This window comes from Ambystoma mexicanum, chromosome 13, assembly GCF_040938575.1.
Source record: "Ambystoma mexicanum isolate Mex_15411 chromosome 13, UKY_AmexF1_1, whole genome shotgun sequence".
In the NCBI taxonomy this organism is placed as follows: domain Eukaryota; kingdom Metazoa; phylum Chordata; class Amphibia; order Caudata; family Ambystomatidae; genus Ambystoma; species Ambystoma mexicanum.
Genome location: NC_090938.1, coordinates 785,773,512 through 785,792,468, shown reverse-complemented (window position 1 = coordinate 785,792,468; position 18,957 = coordinate 785,773,512). Strand labels below are relative to the sequence as shown.

General features: G+C 46.4%; 1 protein-coding gene across 4 annotated transcripts in view; it reads right to left on the bottom strand.

The window, feature by feature from the left end:
- Window positions 1-18,957, bottom strand: part of VWA7 (von Willebrand factor A domain containing 7) — a 255,716-nt gene that overhangs the window by 36,968 nt on the left and 199,791 nt on the right. For all 4 annotated transcript variants that reach the window (XM_069635146.1, XM_069635145.1, XM_069635143.1 and 1 more), the window contains exons 11-14: window positions 17,049-17,190; window positions 6,284-6,436; window positions 5,506-5,598; window positions 3,089-3,357 (exon numbers count right to left, since the gene is read on the bottom strand). In XM_069635146.1, the coding sequence (XP_069491247.1) occupies window positions 3,089-3,357; window positions 5,506-5,598; window positions 6,284-6,436; window positions 17,049-17,190 (657 nt within the window). The remainder of the gene's footprint in view (window positions 1-3,088; window positions 3,358-5,505; window positions 5,599-6,283; window positions 6,437-17,048; window positions 17,191-18,957) is intronic.

The following is an 18,957-nucleotide window of genomic DNA, read 5'->3' as shown; positions in this document are numbered from 1 at the left end:
TGAGAGAAAGAAAACAATTAAAGTACTGCCTATAGTTACTGTCATGTCTACATGCTCATGAGGTGCTCCATGCTGCACTGCTCGCTGACGCGAGGTGGCAGTGCTGCAAGTGATGTGTTGCTACGTTAGGAGGATACATTGCTACGTGACATTGGGACAGCTGTTAAGGTCTGTTGGATAGTCCAGGCAGATGATGCAGCGGACAAAGCAACAGAGTGGAGCTGGAAGTCAGAGGAGCGCTGCGCTCGTCAGTGTTGTGTTGACAACCATGATATCCTAGAATGTTCATACGTTCCACGTGATGGAGGTGCAACAGTTATGGGAGAGCGCATGCCATACTTCGGACGGATGAGTGCAACTGGCTTCAAGGTCCCCCGTGTGCAGGGAAGCAAGGATCAAGAGCTGAGGATCCCTGTATGTGCCACGTTCACGACACATCATTCCACAAGTTGGGTATCCTCAGGTCACATCCAACAAGAGAGAAGATTAGGGTACTGCGACAGAGACCTGAGGAAAATTAAAGAACTGTTGTGCCAGGGGAAGTTTGTTCTCATGTCCAGGGGCAGTGGATTTTAAATTTTGCAGCGCAAGTCCATACGTTTATGTGGTAACTTTAACAGTCAGGTAGCACTTATGTGAAAAATCTGGTGAAAAATTAGATTTTGTTTTCAGCTGTTTTCGCCTCTGGTAAAAAGGGATGCTATCAGAAGATTTGATACTGAGATAGATATGTATGGAGGCAAAAGCACAGAGTTATCTTAAGTGTTAGCAACGTTTTCAGAACAGCAACAACCAGACTTTGCAGACATTAGGCTTGGGCCATGGACTTGATGTGCTAATTTGACTATGCCAACAATTACCAATGTCTTTAAATGCAGACTTTTTGCTTATTGAGTAGGTGGAGGTGCATATATGTGGGAGGGTGGAATGTATTATGTATGTGTATGGGACAACATTATTCACCACTGCAATCTGGGATCATGGCCTAGGAACCCACAGACCCAGGAGGGGGCAGTACAGATGGAGTTGATATAGGTGAGTGCTTGCCGAAATTGAGTGTGATGATTGGAAATGTGGGCTACATGCTCTCTATGTACTGCTCTCCGAGTGTTGGACATCTATGGTTAAGTATTTGAGGTGTCGGACACCTATGGGATTATTTGATGTGTTGGACGCCATTGCGTAGTTAGGTGAGGTGTTGGGCACCTGTGTTTAAATACTGAGGTGTTGAACAGTCGAGGGAGTGCGCCAGGTGACTGGATAACATTAGGTTTTAATGCTCACATGGTTTATACATGGAGCTTTTGGACTGCCTTGGAGGTATGTTTTGACATCCCCGTTGTTGGTGGTGATAGATTCAAGTGCAGGGTCAAAGTAGCAGGCATGGTTTCCCTTCAATGTGAGATGTTTGCTGTCTTAAAGGAGGCTACTAGACAGTACTTCTTTTGTTTACTAAGTGTGTTTTGAAGGGTTAGTACATGGTGTCCCTTTTCTCAGTTGTAGTGTTGTCACTCTCTCATATTAAAGTAATACATTGAGGGGTGGCAAGGTTTGGAGTTGTTGTCCCACTGTTATGTGGACATGACCTGGGTGGCATGCAAGGATGTCCTGAGGGTGATAGACTCTCGCTGGTGTGATGTTCAGGGTGTGAAGCGCACCATCCAGAGATGGAGTGGTGTGGGAATACCCCTGGTGTGAGTGGTGGTGCGTTACACACTGTGAAGGTTACTTGAGACCTAGGGTTTATGTAGTAGTGGTGGATTTTGGATATGCTAAGTTGTATCGTGATGTATATTTTGCGTTTCTACCTCCTGATGCGCAAGTCCCTTTGCGTTGTGTTTTAGATTCTGATTTCTCATAAGGGGAGCGGATGTGTTGTAATGTATGTTCTTCCTGCATGGTCTTCTTTGCATGAGTGGGATGTCATGAGAGTACTGAGAGTGGAATGTGGTGTGAGTGCTGCCTGCTGAATGTTCTTGGGATGACACCTGGAGAGAGGCTGGCTGTGAGAGAGGGTGTGCTGGTGGATGTCCCCCATGTGCTGAGTCCTGCATCCTGTCTAACCTGTGGGGCTCACCGGTACTGCAACAATAAAGACGCTTTCCCTTTGCACTGGCAGCTCCTGATCATCTGGGGAAAGGGCCACTTTGCAAAAGACACCCTGGGAACCAGTGATTCAGTGGAAGGATTGGCCGTTAGGTCCTCGGAGAGTAGGCCCAGACTCCCATCCTGACAAACGTCCCTAAAAAACATCCTAATTTCAGTTCAGTTTCACCCTAACTCCTTTAGACGTGCTTTTCACCCTCTCGCAACCCTGGAACTCATGAGTGGAGAATAAGAGGAGTGGGGGAATTTCAACCCAGGCATATATCGGACTGATGCAAGACATGTTTGGGGAAGAGGGGAGAGCTACCCTACCAAGTCTGGAGGCCATCCACATACACAGGATATCAAGTGCGGGAGATCCTTATTGTTCACACAGAAACCACCTGGCGAAATAGATATGTACTGTTATGTGGATATGTCTGGACCTCCCTGGTTCTATCGCACTGTTCCTCTCTCCTCATGTCCATTAGTACGAGAACCAATGATGGTGGACTCAGATGATGTGAAAAGCAATAGTGGCACAAATGTCCCACGTAAGGCGGGAGGGCAAGGAAGCAGGGGTTCAGAGAGGGGGTAAAAGTTAAGGATAAGGCAGCTGGAAGGGATTAAAAGAGATACATTAATAAGGAAGGAGCATTGGGCTCTATAAATGGGTGGATCGATTGGATAGATGGTTGATAAATCTATGGGAAGGGCGGATGGACAAAAGAGTGGCAGGAGGGATGAGAGGGTGAAGGGATTGAAGCATACAAAGGAATAGATGGATGGATGGATGCATGTATGGATGCATGGATGGATGGATGAACTGGTGGAAGCTTGGCAACGATATGTATGGCTTATGGTCGATGTGTGGAAGTATGGATTAGTGTATACAAGGGGGAACTGGCCAGCTAATCAATAAGACTGGGTAGACAGCACACAAATGTTGTTCATCAGTGCCTCTACATGATTCACTGGTTCACCTGGCGGCATCCGTTCTCACCTCCATGTGGCAGTCCACTGGAGTGTTGACCTGAGGGGAGGTCCTCACCAGTGGGCGGTCCTCACCATCTCTCCCGCTCATCAGGATGGAGAAGCCCTCCTCTGGTACACTGTCCACTTCTGCCACGTACAGCCCTGTGTGGTTGGTCTCCTGAAGGGCCATCTGTCCCAGTGTCCTCCCGGCAGATCCCATCAGGGTCACCTGATCCAAGTGTGTAGAGCTACCAGGGGGCAGCCCAGTGACTGCCATGACCATAACACAGTTGACACCTGATGGTAGTTGACAGCAAAGCCCCAAGAGAACAAGAACAAGGAAACAAGATGGGAGAGGTCAAAATACAAAACATGCTTATGCAGAACTGTTGTGGCCCAAGTGCTGTTCCCCAGTTCTGGTCCCATTAGCTTCACAGAATGATACCTGGCTGCTCCCCAGATGTTGGCATTGGTAATTTCCCAGATTTGGCTCAGGTTTTTCCCAGATGTGTGGGCTTGGTTGTTTCCCCAATGGGACACTGTTTGTTCTCCCAGATCTGTCAGTAGTTGTTTTTCTAATTGTGCCTTTAACTTCAACCCAACCATGTCCAGGATGTGCCCTGATTGTGTTGCAGATGTACCCTGATGGTGCTCCCAGAAGTGCCCCAGTGTTTCCCCAGATGTGTCCCTGCTTGTCCTTTCAGCTCTGCCACTGCTTGTGCTGGCAGATGTTCTAGATGGTTTTCCACTGGTGAGTTATTAGTCACAACTATTTATAAAGTCAAGCCACCATTTTGCCTAGTGTACCCCAGAAGGGCGTGCCTCTGAACTAAAACCCACTCCTCAAGCATTGCAGTGTTCTTGAAGGGCCAGAAGAGGACTAAGATGTCTTCTGTGTGCAGAAGGGTAGCGTGGCATTCCCCACCTCAGAGAGAAGTGCTCACCATTTCCCCCTCCCAGTGTAACAACCAAATGTGCCAATCACCACAAGATTATCAGAAAGACGGGTTGAACATGAATGATGGCAAATGTGCCTGAACAGCGGCATCCACAGAAAGTGCATTTAGCACTCCATCAATATTTCAGAGAAGGCATAGTTGGCTTAGGATTTTTTCTTAAAGCACTCATCCTGCATACTTTATTGGAAACACTGTAAAATAAAATGTCACCTCTGACAGTGCAGAATATGAGTGGTTGAGGGCCAATATTGTTTATTATGTTAATGAGGCATTTGAGTGCACAACAAGTAGAATAAAGGGATGATGCCACCAAGAGAGGAGATATGCCACCGCAGAAAGATATGCAGCACTGCAACAGGGGGTGAGCCACTACAGGAGATGGGCCACACAGCTGAGGGTTGATCTCACCAAGAGAGGAGATATCCCACTGCAGAAAGAGATGCAGCACTAAAACAGGGGGTGAGCCACTACAGGAAAAGATTGGCCACACAGGGGAGGGATAATGCCACCAAGAGAGGAGATATGCCACAGCAAAAAGAGAGGCAGCACCACAACAGGTGGTGAACCACTACAGGAAGAGATTAGCCACACAGGGGAGGGATGATGCCACCAAGAGAGGAAATATGCCACTGCAGAAAGAGATGCAACACTGCAACAGGGGGTGAGCCACTACAGGAAGAGATTAGCCACACAGGGGAGGGATGATGCCACCAAGAGAGGAAACATGCCACTGCAGAAAGAGATGCAACACTACAACAGGGGGTGAGCCACTACAGGAGATGGGCCACACAGGGGAGGGTTGATCTCACCAAGGGAGGAGATATGCCACCGCAAAAAGAGAGGCAGCACCACAACAGGTGGTGAACCACTACAGGAAGAGATTAGCCACACAGGGGAGGGATGATGCCACCAAGAGAGGAAACATGCCACTGCAGAAAGAGATGCAGCACTAAAACAGGGGGTGAGCCACTACAGGAAGAGATTGGCCACACAGGGGAGGGATGATGCCACCAAGAGAGGAAATATGCCACTGCAGAAAGATATGCAGCACTACAACAGGGGGTGAACCACTACAGGAAGAGATTGGCCACACAGGGGAGGGATGTGCCAACGAGATATTTGATGTGTCACCAAGAGAAAGGATGTGTTGTCAAGACAAAGGATGTGCAACCCTGAGAAGGGGTATACTACAGAAGGAACATCAGTACCACTGAGGGAAGTCATGTGCCATTGTGCGACATGGTGTGCCAGCTCGGAAGGGGTGTGCTGCTGAGGGAGTTATGTGCTATTGAGTGAAAGGATGTTACACAGAGGGAAGGGATGTGTCTGTGAAGGAAGGGATGTCCCCTGGAAGGAAGAGATGTGAAATGAGAGATGTGCTACAGAGGGAAGACGTGCGACTAGATAGTGAAAGGATGTACCACTAAAGGGAGCCACGTGCTGCTACTCAGATTGCCTTCTATACATTAGACCCCTTTTGCCCTACCTGTTATTGGCCGGCTGTCCAGCTTGTAAAGGCCAGGGTGGGAGCCGTTTACAGGCACAGCAAAGTAATAGAGGAAGTCCAGCAAGCTCTGACCTAAAAGAGAAAACAGCCGCAGGGTAGACTGTTACTGGGCGGGCAGCAGGTTCTTCTATAACTCACAGAGCATTTGGCCTCGTACCTGACATACACAAATAAACACAGGCTGCAGCACCAACATAGGCGCACAGCACAAAACATTCACAATTAAAGCATGTGTTCCAGCACAATAATGAATGCATAGGCTATAGCACCCACAATTAAGGAGCATGGGGTAAGGCACACAGTATAGGCACAGGGTCAATTATTAGCCCATAACATGCATGATTAATACACCGCCTGTCGGGACTATGATTACCAAACCTGTCATAGGACCTACATTTAAAGCTCAAGGCTCAATACAGTTTAAGGCTGTATCCTCCACATCTGAGGGGCAGACTGAATGCTATGCTGTGTGTCACACAGTGCTTCTTCTCTCAGACCACGTCTACATGCTCCAACCTGCCGTTACATTCACACCACTACACGTCACTGAGAACTGACTAGGCAATCAGCATGTCCAACCTACAGGTGGGACATGCACACAAATCCTCCACTGCTCTGAAGTCTCTGATCCCAGGGGGGCTTCGCCATTAGGGCCACCACGACCCCTTGAGCATGCATTCCCGCACACCACCACCTTCAACAAGGAGCTCTTTCACTCTCCCCTTGCTCAGACCCCTACCAGAGCTCCCCGCCTCACCTTGCACATGCACCGTGTGAGAATCCTGGGCCTCAAGCTCCACCATCCACTGACCCACGAGCATCGGTGCACGCAAGGTGACTTTGGAGAAGTGGCCATACGTCGTGATATGTCCCAGAGGGCCATTAGGCATCAAGTTTGACTGCCGTCTTCCTTAGAAGAAAAAAGTGGAAATGTAAGTAAACAGTAGACAGAAAAGAGAACAAGAGAAAGCAAGGAGAAAGGGAAAAAGCAGAGAAGATGGAATAAGAGAAATTAAAGCGAAAAAAAGAAAGCAAGAGAGGATGACATGGAAAGTCAATCACCACCCTAAGAATACGTCTCATAAAGATAACTTTTTATAGATCCATTTGCCTTGAATTATTTCCTGCCATCAGAATGGGAATCCTGTGCAAAACATCTTAAGAAAACAGGGTTTAAACAGCTAATATAAAACTTCAGCAGCCTCATTCAGTCATTACTCTACTGGCCAATGGAGAGGTTGCCTTAGGCTCTGCCCCACGTGGCCAGTGTGGGAACCCTGAGGGCGTCCTCACTTCTACTCCCCTTGGGGCCTCTTCTCAGGTGGCCATGGAAAGGCCATCGCTTTTGGATCCTGACCCTGGGGGCGGAGAAGCGAGGGAGGATCACCTAGGTGGAGAGTCCTTGGGGATTGGGTGTGCGAGGCGCTCAGGAGAGACGCAGTATTCTGCCTTCCCATTTCCGGAAGAATCCCCTACCCCAGAGGTAGTTATGGGATACTGCTATCCCTGCCCCACTGGCCAAGAAAGCACCAGGAGATATTCCCAATCTAGAAACACCTGAAAGACGGTGAAGAAGAGGAGGTTTAAGGGTGAGGTAGGTGAGGCATGGTAGCCCCCTTTCCCTATTGAAGACCAACCTAACCCTCCCCCGGCCTTTATGGACTACTTTAAAACATCTCCCCTCATTGTCCAACACTTTACTAATGACAGTACTGGGACGAGGAAGTCATTAACACTAGTAACTCCTTTCACCACTCTAGTACTGGGACGAGGAAGCTGCCTGCAGAGTACTGTGACGGTCAGGAATGTCCCTTTAACTACAGTCAGATAAGTCCAATTGAGGGCCCACACCTGCACCCTGTAAAGAGGTTGCAGGTGTATAAGAATAGACCAAGAGAGCAGCAAGGGGATGACCAACAGGGAGGTCTGTGTGGGAGAGACCAGCAGGGGACCTTGCGTGTGAGGAGCAGCTGTGGTGGGACCTGAGAGGAAGCCAGGATGCCGGCAGACGACTCAGGAGACTTGTGGAGCCCAGGGCAAGTTGGGCCACTGGAGACACACAGGTGTGGGAGCCTCTGTGGTCAGAAAAGAGCAGCTGGAGCTGCAGACCATGGAGAAAGAAGGAAAGACATCGCTTGCGTCAGCGAAAAGAAAGCAAAGCTGCCGACGAGTGTGGAATAGCGGACCACCGGGGAGGAATGCTGAGGACCGGTGAGTGCAGGGAAATGCTGTAGGCACCACATTGATTACTGAATTGAATGAGACTTTGAGAGCAAAGCTAGGAGCTAATGGAACAATCATGAATATTGCATATCGAACTGATTAAAAACTTTGTAATGTTAAATATCGAACTGAAGATATTGAATGCAAAGCTACAAAACTTTCTGATATTGAATACCGAACTGAATGAAAACGTTGAACGCTACGAGTTTATGAAAATTAAATGGGAAAATGCCCATTTGAAAGCAGCATATGAAATACGAGTGCAAGTGTGAAAGAGCATGACAGAAAAGTGGGAAATAAATTAGACCACTGCAAAGTGAACTTTGTGAACAAATACAGTGCAGCAAGGCCCAAGACTGGCAGAAGACGAGTGACACCTGATGGCAAAGCCAAGAGGCTACCCAGGAGATGCCAGGAGAATGTAAATAAAGCCAAGAGGCCGTCAAGGAGAAGCTAAGTGAATACGAAGCACTATACAGGGGCAAATGCAGAAGAACCTGTGTGGGCTGAAGAGCCTAGGGTTCCTGGCTGCGCACCTTGTGATGGGTGGACCGTGTGTGGCCTGACAACTGAGCATAGCCCATGGAGCCCTGAATTGTGAAACCCAAAGACATTGTGACACCAACCAAAAAGGAGCACTTCAAGTGAACTGTTAATGCCGTTTAGAAGACGTGTCAAGCTGACCTGGAGTTATGTTGAACACTGGAAGACTGAAACAAGTATAAGTTGCTACAATGAAGTCTTGGGGAAGAGAACCCCTGGGCTTGCTGAAACTAAAATACTGTTTTGAGGATGGCACCTCAAGACCCATTTTCTTTTGAACTGTGTTACCTTGAACTTGGGGAAGGGGGCCCCCAAGGATTGTGTAGAACTTTCTTGAACTTGGGTAAGGGGAGCTGAAAAGGAAGCTAAGAGCTGGAAGAAACTCAGGAATGTGTTTTGATCACCATTTCTTTGATTATTGACATCCCTACACATTGCTTAGCTTTAGTCGAGGGCGAGGATACGTTTTGGACACAGACAGCCTTTTAAGTTGAACTCTTTGACTCAGACTTTCTTTAGTTTCGTTCAGGTAGGGAAATTCCACCTTAGCATAGGGCAAGTTAGGCCTTCAACCACCCTGACATTTAATTTAATAAACCATTTAATTTTGAACTTTAAGTCTGTTGTCTGTGTCTTGGTTCTTGATGCCTTCACACCAGCCTCAGATTCTTACAGGGTGAGTGAAGCATACCCACGTGCTAGCCGTGGTCCATGCGAATCTTTGAAAGATGCGACATCGGGGTACTTACACTTACCAGTAAGTAGATCGTTCTCCTGCAGCGTTTTATTTTTTCTTAGGTTGCAGTGCTTTCAATAGACTTAAAAGCACTAGTTCATGCAGCATAGGAGGGAAGAGGTCTATGCATTATCTTAAAGGTATTCAAAAAGGTTTTTTAGCACAACCTGTCCCACTCTGGACAAACGTCTGACATCCACGTCAGAACATGATTGCACGCAACGCTTTCAAAGTCGCTGCTGGGCACATGTTTTTCAGGGATAAGCCACGGCTATCGCTGCCTTCTCTGGAGCTGCCTATTAGCCTTGTCCAAACATTCAGTTGTTGTCCAATGAGTAATGATGCCCTCCTTGAACAATGGCTTGCCTTTTTGGCATTATTAACTGCAGCAACTTCGTGAACCATTTGTTCCTGTGCTCATAGTTTTGGGCACTTATTTTGCATCTGGAATATGCACCCTTCTCTCCCTATTAAGGTTCTGAGTCTTTGGGAAATGTCAGAAGTGATACTGTTTGGTTTGGGTGGAATTCAGATGGCAATTTGGGCATAAAGCTTGGGCATTTCTTCAAATCTACCTGATCCCGGCAAGATTGGGCGTGCATTTCCCTTATGGAAAATAAATGCGGTTGGCTCCCCCTCTTGCTGATTTGATCATAGCCGTGCAAGTTACGTGCTTGCTGTCAGCCTTATGAAAATGTTCCAAGGGTCATGCTCAATCTTTGATGGAAAAGTACTTTGTCCCAAATTGGTGTCATCCTGTGGATTGAGGGTAAGAGTCATCTCCGGAACTACCCAAAATGGACCATTTGCTGATCATCTGTGCAAATAATGGAGAGTTGACATCGCTCTTTTGGTACTTGCTGCTGAACACTAGATCGCTGATCTCGCCAGTGATAAGGGAACAAGACTTGTCAAAGTTTCAAAGGCTGCATCATGACGCCGAATCTTGGCTTCTTCTATGCTGAAGGAAATTGAGATGCACTCTCAGTCGAACAGACAGAATCTTGCAGGTAGTTGTGCCAGGTTAGTATTCCATATCGGACGTCCCAAGTGGTCCCATGAAGATCTTGTTGCATTTTGATATTCTGGCCATTGTATCCCTCTCCCGCCGTGGCACGATTGTCTGCCTTGACTAAGAATGTTACCTACGCTGTTTGATGGTCCTCGTAGATGTTCCAGAACCACGTGCATGCCTTGTTTCAGGGCCTATCTCTAAAAAGCGTGGGCCTCTTTCAGAAGGCGTGTGGACTTGTACTTCCTTGTTTTTCAGGTAAAGCACAGAGCTGTTCTAGCCTGTCTGAACTTTAACTACCGGCCATTGACCACGGAGATGAAGGATGTGAACACTAGGAGTCTAATGAACTTTATGTCCAGGTTTGAGCCTTTAAGGTGAGGTCCCCCAAATGCTTCCCCCATTGTAAAAGGCTAGCATGCCTTCTTGTTACCCTGATAACCATACCCATTGCTTGTCTATCTCTTCTTGCATACGTCTCACCCGGAATCGGACAAATGCACAACATAAACACCCCTGACAGCAAGTTGGAGTTGTGTACCATAAAGGCATCCATGGCTTACAGGGTTGGCCAACTCTAGGCTTTGAGGGCCAGACCCATGCCGTGTTTTCAGGATATCACTCATTATTATTCATGAGATACATTTGTATACAATGACTCTAACTGTATGCACATTTCTCCTCATTAATATTAATGAGGGATATCCTGAAATCCCGTCAGGATTCTGACCCTTGAGGCCCAGAGTTGGGCAACCCTGGAAGGTTTCCACCATGCCTAGCTTGGTTTGACCATGCCTTCCAAAGGGTGCTCAAGAGCCTGCAGAGTCTTGACACGTGCTCCCAGAGCAATGGCATCTATGGTTAGATTTAACACCAGCTTTGGCTCATTGAACGCGATATCATCGAGCCTTCATCTTTCTGCAGGACAGCTGGGAAGCTTTTACTAGCCAACTGTACGGATCACGGTAGGACGGGCAGCCTTTTGTAAAGGCTCTCAGTTCTGATTGCAGTCTGAATGGATGAGTACTGAATTGATCATAACGGCCGCTGTCTGTGAACATGAGAAACATTCTGTGCTTGGCGGGCATGTGGATATGGGAGGATGTGTCCTCCAAGTGAACTGTTATGATTACACCCCCCCTTTGAATGTATGAAATATCTGCTTGAGCGTGGACAAGTGGCAAGATGGGTTCCTTATGCATGTGTTGAGGGCCCCCATACTGAGTGTCTGTTACCGGCCTCCGGCCTTCTTAACATGGAAGCATTGGTTCTTCTGCTTCTTGATCATGTTCTCAATCGGAATCCCTTGCATGGCGATGGAAGCATTATTTCTGTTATGTGTCCAGACTGTATGAACATTCATTTCTCCGATATAACCTGCTGCCGTTGATGTAAGTGGCAAAATATGTCCGCTCCACCCAATGTGGGTCGTGATTGTGTTGGAGGGAGTGTTATATTTGAGTCTGCATTGCTGTGTGTGTGTGTGCACCAATCCCCCACGTGCCCACGTTGCCTGCAGATCTATAGATGGTCTGGCTCCTTTGCTGATGCAAGTCTGATCACACTCAGCCAACTTCTCTAAAGAATCAGCTCTCTGGATCACCTCCTTCCTAGAGGGAAGAGCCATGAAAGTCTTCTCGGACATCGCCAACGCCACTCCCACGACAATCCACTGCGGGGTCCTTCAAGGATCATGCACTGCACCCACACTCTACAACTTGTTCACCAAGCCCCTCTTTGACAAACTCGACTCATACGGCATCACATACACGAACTACGCAGACGACACACAAGTACTTCTACCCCTTTCAGGATCATACAACGAAGACGCCAAGGCACTCCACACAATCTACTCCATCATCAAGGCATGGACGGCAGTTAATGGCCTCTGCCTCAATGGTGACAAGACTGAAATCATGATATTAGGTCAACAGAACACCCTAGACAAACTTGACAAACTGTACGCTAACTTCTCCATTGACAACTCCATCATCCCCGTATCCACAGCCGTAAAGACACTGGGAGTATACCTTGACTCTTCACCATCTATGACTAGACAAGTCAGCGCAATCACTTCCTCATCTGCGCACACCACCAAACTCAAACGCCATCAAGCCTTACCTCTCTAAACCCAACTGCCTCTATATAGCGAGAGCAACCATTGGAGCCAAACTGGACTACTGCAATGCGCTCCTAGCAGGCACATCAGCCAAAAACCTAAACAGAGTACAAGTCACGCAGAACAATGCTCTCTGGGCCACTCTTAGTACCCCAAGAAGAGAGCATATCACCCATGCCAGGCACTCAGCCCAATGGCTCCCGGTCAAAGACCAGATCACTCTCAAAATCCTCACCCTCACTCACAAATGCCTCTCTCTCTCCGCCCCGTCCTATCTATCAGAAACCATCCTCAAACCATCCTCCTCCCGTCCCACCAGGACGCAATACTCCAATCTACTCTGCATCCCACGCATCAAAAAAGCCAAAGCCGGAGGTCTAAGTTTCCCCTACATTGCAGCCAAGACCGGGAATGCTCTTCCTGCAGACATTAGAGCGGAAAACTCACTCCCAATTTTTCGCAGAAAGCTGAAAACCTCATTCCTTGCAAAATAATAGGAAACTCTCAGGAATCCATGTAAATATACTGCATTGCTAATGTGTACATGTCTACTGTAAATATTGTATCTTGTATGTAAATATTGTTTCCTATGTAACTAAGATAATGTCTGTAACAAGCGCCACGATGCCCTCGGGCTGACGTGCGCTCTACAAATCTGAATAAATAAATAAATAAGAACATTCTGGCAACTATGAATCAGAGCGAATTGAATGGAATAATCTTCTGCTCCTGGGCACTCCCATGGCTCACGCTACGTCAGGGCCTTTTTTTGCTATTGCAGAAACTGTATCTATAAATGTCTTTTCCACCTTTTTAAGCATACTAGTGTGAGACATCATAGGCTAAGTGCAGAATTAGTGTCTGTCTGTACAGTTAAAACATGCAGGTTTTCATCGAGGCTCATGTTTTTAACACATCTCCGTTGGCCATTTGATGGAACTCAGTGTTGGGATTGTGGCTGAAGAGCTCACCCAACTTAGTCTCCTTTAGCTGCGCCTTTTTTCCTTATGAGGGACTTGATATGATATGATATGGCATTTGTAACGCGCCTATACACAAGTGTTTCAAGGCACAGAACAGACTTTCAATGACAGAGACTGTTCTGTGCTGTGTCTTACTGGTTTACTGGAATCTTATTGTGAGAGATGATGCGTCCCTCATGGTAATTCATATCATACAGGACACTGCCCAGTCTCGTGACATTTGGGAGGGATTTCCCAGACTGACTGCTCTGTGTCTGGCTGCAGCTGCTATTAGTCTGGTTTGGGATGCCCCCAGAGACAGTGGGGTGCATCTTCAGACACCCCTCTCTGCCTGCCATTGGGAGTGAAGCACAGGTGTGTATACGACAAGCCTGCCCACTTCCGATAGGTGACAGAGCTTTGCAACTGTTATTGTTTTAAGGAGGGTGATCTGCAAGACGAGCGTATGACAATGCAACGGGCTGTTTCTCTGTGCTCCGGTCCTCTAGCTTGGAAAGCACCAGGTCTGGTCTCTGTGGATATGCAGGATTCAAGAATCTTCAGTCATAACCTTTAATGATGCTGCAGAGAGAAGCCATCCTACTCTAGGGAAATGTTGTCTCACTGTCCATCTTTGGAGGTTTGCAACCTTTGTGAGATGCAAGGTCCCTTCATGGACCTCTCCTCAAGGGTTGGCTGCTGGACGTGTTGATTTCTGACCTCCATAGATTGCGCATTTTAGTGCTTTGTGTACCCCACTGCCTGTCGGAAGTCGTTCCTGAAGTGGAGAAATGGGTAGGAATGCTTTGGTAGCGGACATGGGAAGGAATGTCTTTGCTCAAGCTGGCTTTGTTCCTATTGTTTGCAGGCCCATCAACAGTCCATGTCCTCCTTCACCGAGGAACAAGAGAACGCTCCTTTGCCTGTTTTGTGGGTTTTGGTGGGAAACTCTTCCCATGTCCAGCATTCTGTCTCACCGTAGTCCAGGTATGGACCGTGCAGGCTGTGCCGGGAGGATCATTAAGATTGATCTTTTGTGGTTCCCATTTCCTGCACGTCCTTGAAAGTGCTTTTCCTTCCTAAGCCTCCTGGCTTCCATTGAGTGGATTTCACAGGTATGGCAGTTTAGACTCCGTCAGAGGTAATCAAGCAGAGTGGGATCAATATGAGGCAGCTACAAAACGAATTGGATTTCAAACAATGTTTATTAGGGGAAATTGCAGTTTGAGCCCACAGGGGCAACGTTAACATACAGGCTGCAACTACAGGATGACTTCTCCTTGGATTTGGCACCTTTGAGTCTCAGTCTTTCAACCCTCAGCCCAGTTTCCCTTCCCCGCTGAGGTTTGATGGTGAAGACCCTCACAGTGCGGTTTTAAGTGCCCTTGCACTGCTTTCTTGGCTCTGGAATCTGAAGGTTTGGGTTCTCTGCTTCTCAACCTTTGTTATGTAGGGACCTCAGTCCACAAGGTCCCAGTAGCCAATTTGCACCTGCATGCTACGACTTCCCAATGGGGAAGTCTGTGGTTTTGGAAAAGGTCTGCAGGTGGACAAGCCTCCACTAGGGAAGTGAAGGCTTCCCATTGAGTGCTCCCTCGCCTTTGTCTAACTGGCCACCTCCCTGTCACAGGGCCCTGGCTACCTCTACAACCATCTCATGCATATGGGAATCTTTCTCCACCTCTCTCCTCATCTCTTTACGCCTTCCCTTCCTCATGCACCTCAACGCTTCACAGCATGCTGGTACCTCTGCCCATCTTTGGCTCACCCTCGGTAAGAGTAGGGTTTGCCATCTCCTTTCGGTCATCTTCTTCTGCCTCTGTTTTCTGACCAATGTTCTCCTCCACCTCAAGATCTACGTGCACCTCCCCCTTGTACTTCACTCCAACATCCTCAATACATCATCCACACCCTCCTCGTCTATTCTCTCCACACTCCCTCCCTTCTTCCTTGATGTTTCTTCCCCCATCTTAAGTCACTCCACCTCCCGAAGGCTCCTGGACACCACCTCCTACTCTATTCTCCCTCCTTCCAGCCTTCACCATCTTCTCTCAGTCTCCTTTCTCCACCTGTGACCTCCATCTCTAGCTCTTCAACTCCAACTGCCCACACTGCAACTTGTCAGCAGCTCTGCACTCCGGAACACCCATTCACTGCTGTCCAGTGAGCTGGCCCTTATACAAGGCTTGGGCTGAATGGGGAATTCCGGACAGGCCAAAGGGGTTACGTGGCCTGTCCGAGCATGCCCAGTCACTGGGATGTCTTGTCATTCTGACTCGTGTGAGGAAGCATATATAGAGCCCAGTTGCTATATACTCCCTGGTGGATGGGCTGTTGCTCTCTCCCTCTCTACTGCCCGTGGGGTCCTCCACCCTGGAGTTAGTTTTGGCTCTCCTCTGTGGCCAGGTGGTCAGTGTGTGTGTTGCCATCTCCTTTCTCTCTGTGGGAAACTTAAAAAACACATTGTCCTTGCATTTGCTCTAGTGTTCGTGTTTCTGGCACAGCTGTGAACGGAGATGGTGTCTGCAGGAGACTCTCTACCTCCCTTAGCTGCTGCTGTGAGGGAAACAGGAGTTTTTTTTCCCTCAGGTTTCCTTTTAGAGTGTGACAGAAGGACAGACTGCTTAGTGAATCTGACCTTCGTACAGGGAGGCCCTGGGCGTCTCTCTGCCCCCCTGGACAGTGAATGAGAGAGGGGTGTGGGTTTCCTTTTGTTGTCCCTTTTCAGTTGCAGGAGGGGCCGCTGTGAGGTAAATAATGTGTTCCTTGTGAGGGCAAAGGAGTCTGGGAGATGTAGTCCTTTGTTGTTTGGCCTGTTGGTTAGGATCCTTCCTGGTTTCAGCAGTTGTTAAGGATTTCCCCATAGTCTTCCGAATTCATAGTGGACACTCATGGATCCTTTCTGGGTTCTCCTTCTGATGAAGAAGGACATTCTGGGAGATATAGTTCATGAGACGGGCTAGGTGACTCAGCTTTAATCAGGTAATATTATAGGAGAGAGTCTGATATTCCAGCACCTAGTTCTATCCCTCTGCTATTGTGTGTGTGTGTGTGTGTGTTCATTCTGCATTACCATTGCTTCACAGCCTTGTTAAGGTGCAGAGTAATTGTGGAAAGGCCTAATGTCTAAAATGACTAAAAGGTCAGTGTACCTCTAACACTTGGCTCTCTGTGGTAGTGTGTGTCCTGTGCACAGAAGTGTGGGGCTCACCCTATCGAACCTAGGACCCCTTCATCAGAATGACCGGAGACTAGACTGTTACAAAAGAGCCGTACCTTTGCTCTTGTAGTAAAAATCACATACGCACCTCCAGACTGCTCATAAAGTGCCCTGAAGCTGGTAGGATCTCTTTCGGAATATAGAGAGACATGTTGCGTGAGGTTTTATCTGTAAACTCTCCCAACAGATAAGCATGCGTGCATTGATAGATAGTTTTATTTATATATTATATTGACATTTTCCCAAACTTGGCTGTGGATGAAACAGGCCACTTCCTGTAACTCTCCAACTAAGTTCATAAAGCCCTCTGCAGTATTGGTTAGTAGCTGTGTAGACAAGGGTTGCAATAGCTGTGATTTGTATTTCTTGGCATCACTATTGTGTAGAGAAATCCATCTTCGATATCATCCAGCCTTCAGTTATCAATCATTACTTTCAATCCTTCTGGCTTAAGCAAGGAGGGTGTGTCATTGTAAAGTGTCTTTCTAATTGCAGAGCGCCACAGCTTTGCTGCAGCCTATAGTTGGACCAGATCAGTAAGTGTTCCTGAATAAGAAGCACAGGGAAGCACGGTAAGCTGCGTACCCATCAAGAACTGTCCTTCTGCACCCACAAAAGAGGGCAACTAGACACCCTGTCCTTCTGTTCCAACTCCCACCACAGAGAGCAATCAACCTTTCTTCCCATGTGTCATGGACCCCCGGTACCTGCTGGGTTGGTGATCTCAAAGTAGAGGACCTTGCCATGGATGTGGATGGTGACACTCTCCAGTAGGCTGTCCAGTTGAAAATGGTAATTCTCCCTGCTTTGGACACCTGTCGCTGTCTTCTGGATATGGAACAAGGTCACCTTAAAACATAAGAAATTAGAGAAAAGAGAATTAAACAGAGTGTAAAAAGAGAGATTGGAAAGAGAAAGAAATAAACAGAGCCAGAAGAAGACAAAAATCAAAGAAAGAAAAAAAGGGCAAACATAAATATCAAGATAGAAAAAAAACAGAAACAAAGGCAATTAGAGAAAAAAAAGCAGACAAATAATAAGAGGAAGAACTGGAGAAAGAATTACAGAAGGTAATGTAAAAATAGTGGAAAGAACAAATAGAAAGATACAAAAATAAAGAAGAAAAATAAAACATAGGTTAGAAATAGAGAGCAAAAGGAGCAAAGTCAAAAGAAAGAAGTGATGGAGGAGGAAAAAAATAGAAAATATAAAACAAGAAACGTAGACATAGAAAGAAACAAGTAAAAAAAAAATGAATAGGGAGAAATAAATGAAGTAAAATATATATAAAGTCAGTTGAATACACAACTGCCAGGGAACAATAGCTACTACATTTCCATTCTCCCTGACCAGGTTTTATAGAGATTAGATCAATCATTCATTCATTTAAATGTGTTTTTTATTTGTGTTCTTGATTTCCAACAAAAACATTATGCAATCATTAATTATAAAACAAGCAAGACAATTCCATCATACACACATTAATATAATTGAACAGTATCTTAAATTGACTTAAAATGTCATCTAAACATCTAATCGTAGCCAGAGTTAACGAAATATGTTCACCCATTAAAATGTCAGTCCTAAATTCATCCACAGAGATAAACTTAGGACCCTTTGAAAAATTATTAAAATGTTTGTATCTATTCAGGAAAGTGTTTGGACAAATCAATAGAAGATGCTTTAACGTTTTAATGGATTTGGATTGACCACAAAGCCTACAGACCCTATCACCTCTATTTATTCCTCTTCTAGCACCTTCCGCTTCTGTTGTAGGGAGGAGGTTCATTAGAAACCTTAGGCATTTAGTTCTCCATACAGAGCAATGCCATTTTAATATATGGTTCAGGCAAAGCAACAGCCTTTAACAACTGATCTGTTTCCCTGAACAACACATAATTCACATTTCCCTCGCTTGTTCTATTCCAGTCCAATTGCCATAGAGCCTTTTTAACCTTATGGGGAACTGAATCCAGGAGATCACCGGATCTTGAGAGATCACACAACAAGGAATTGCCTAGCTTGATTCACCCTGATAAACATTTAGATGTTTCATTCTGCATCACTGCATTCAGATCCTGGACTGGAAGCCTGATATTCCCGACAGAAGGAAAGGGCCTCCCATTCCTACTGTGCCCTAATAGAAGTTAGATACATCTGCACAGTCACTGTCCATCTCTGGTCACTATCTGGCTCTAATCCACTCTGACATCTGGTGTGTTTTTTTTCTTTATTGTGGTTAGTCGCAATTTCGACTTTTCAAATTAATACAAATTAACAATTTAAAAGAACAAAACATTCTTAACAAACATAATTAGAACATTTCATTAGACCAGCCCTACAAACCCGTTAAATTCTCATACAATTAGACATTTCAAGTTTTATAAAACTCAATTCATTCAAAAATCTCAGTAATTCTAATGTTAAAAACATCTCATATGCAGCTGACAGTCACAACCAAAAAACGTCCTTGTCCAACCAATTCTTATTGTCTATAAAACTAGAGAAATATTTTATCGCAACGGTCTTGTGGCTTGACAGGGTATTAAGAGATGTCTCAAGTTTTGTATTACATATTCTCCACACAAATTACAGTTCCCATCCAAACTATGGTCC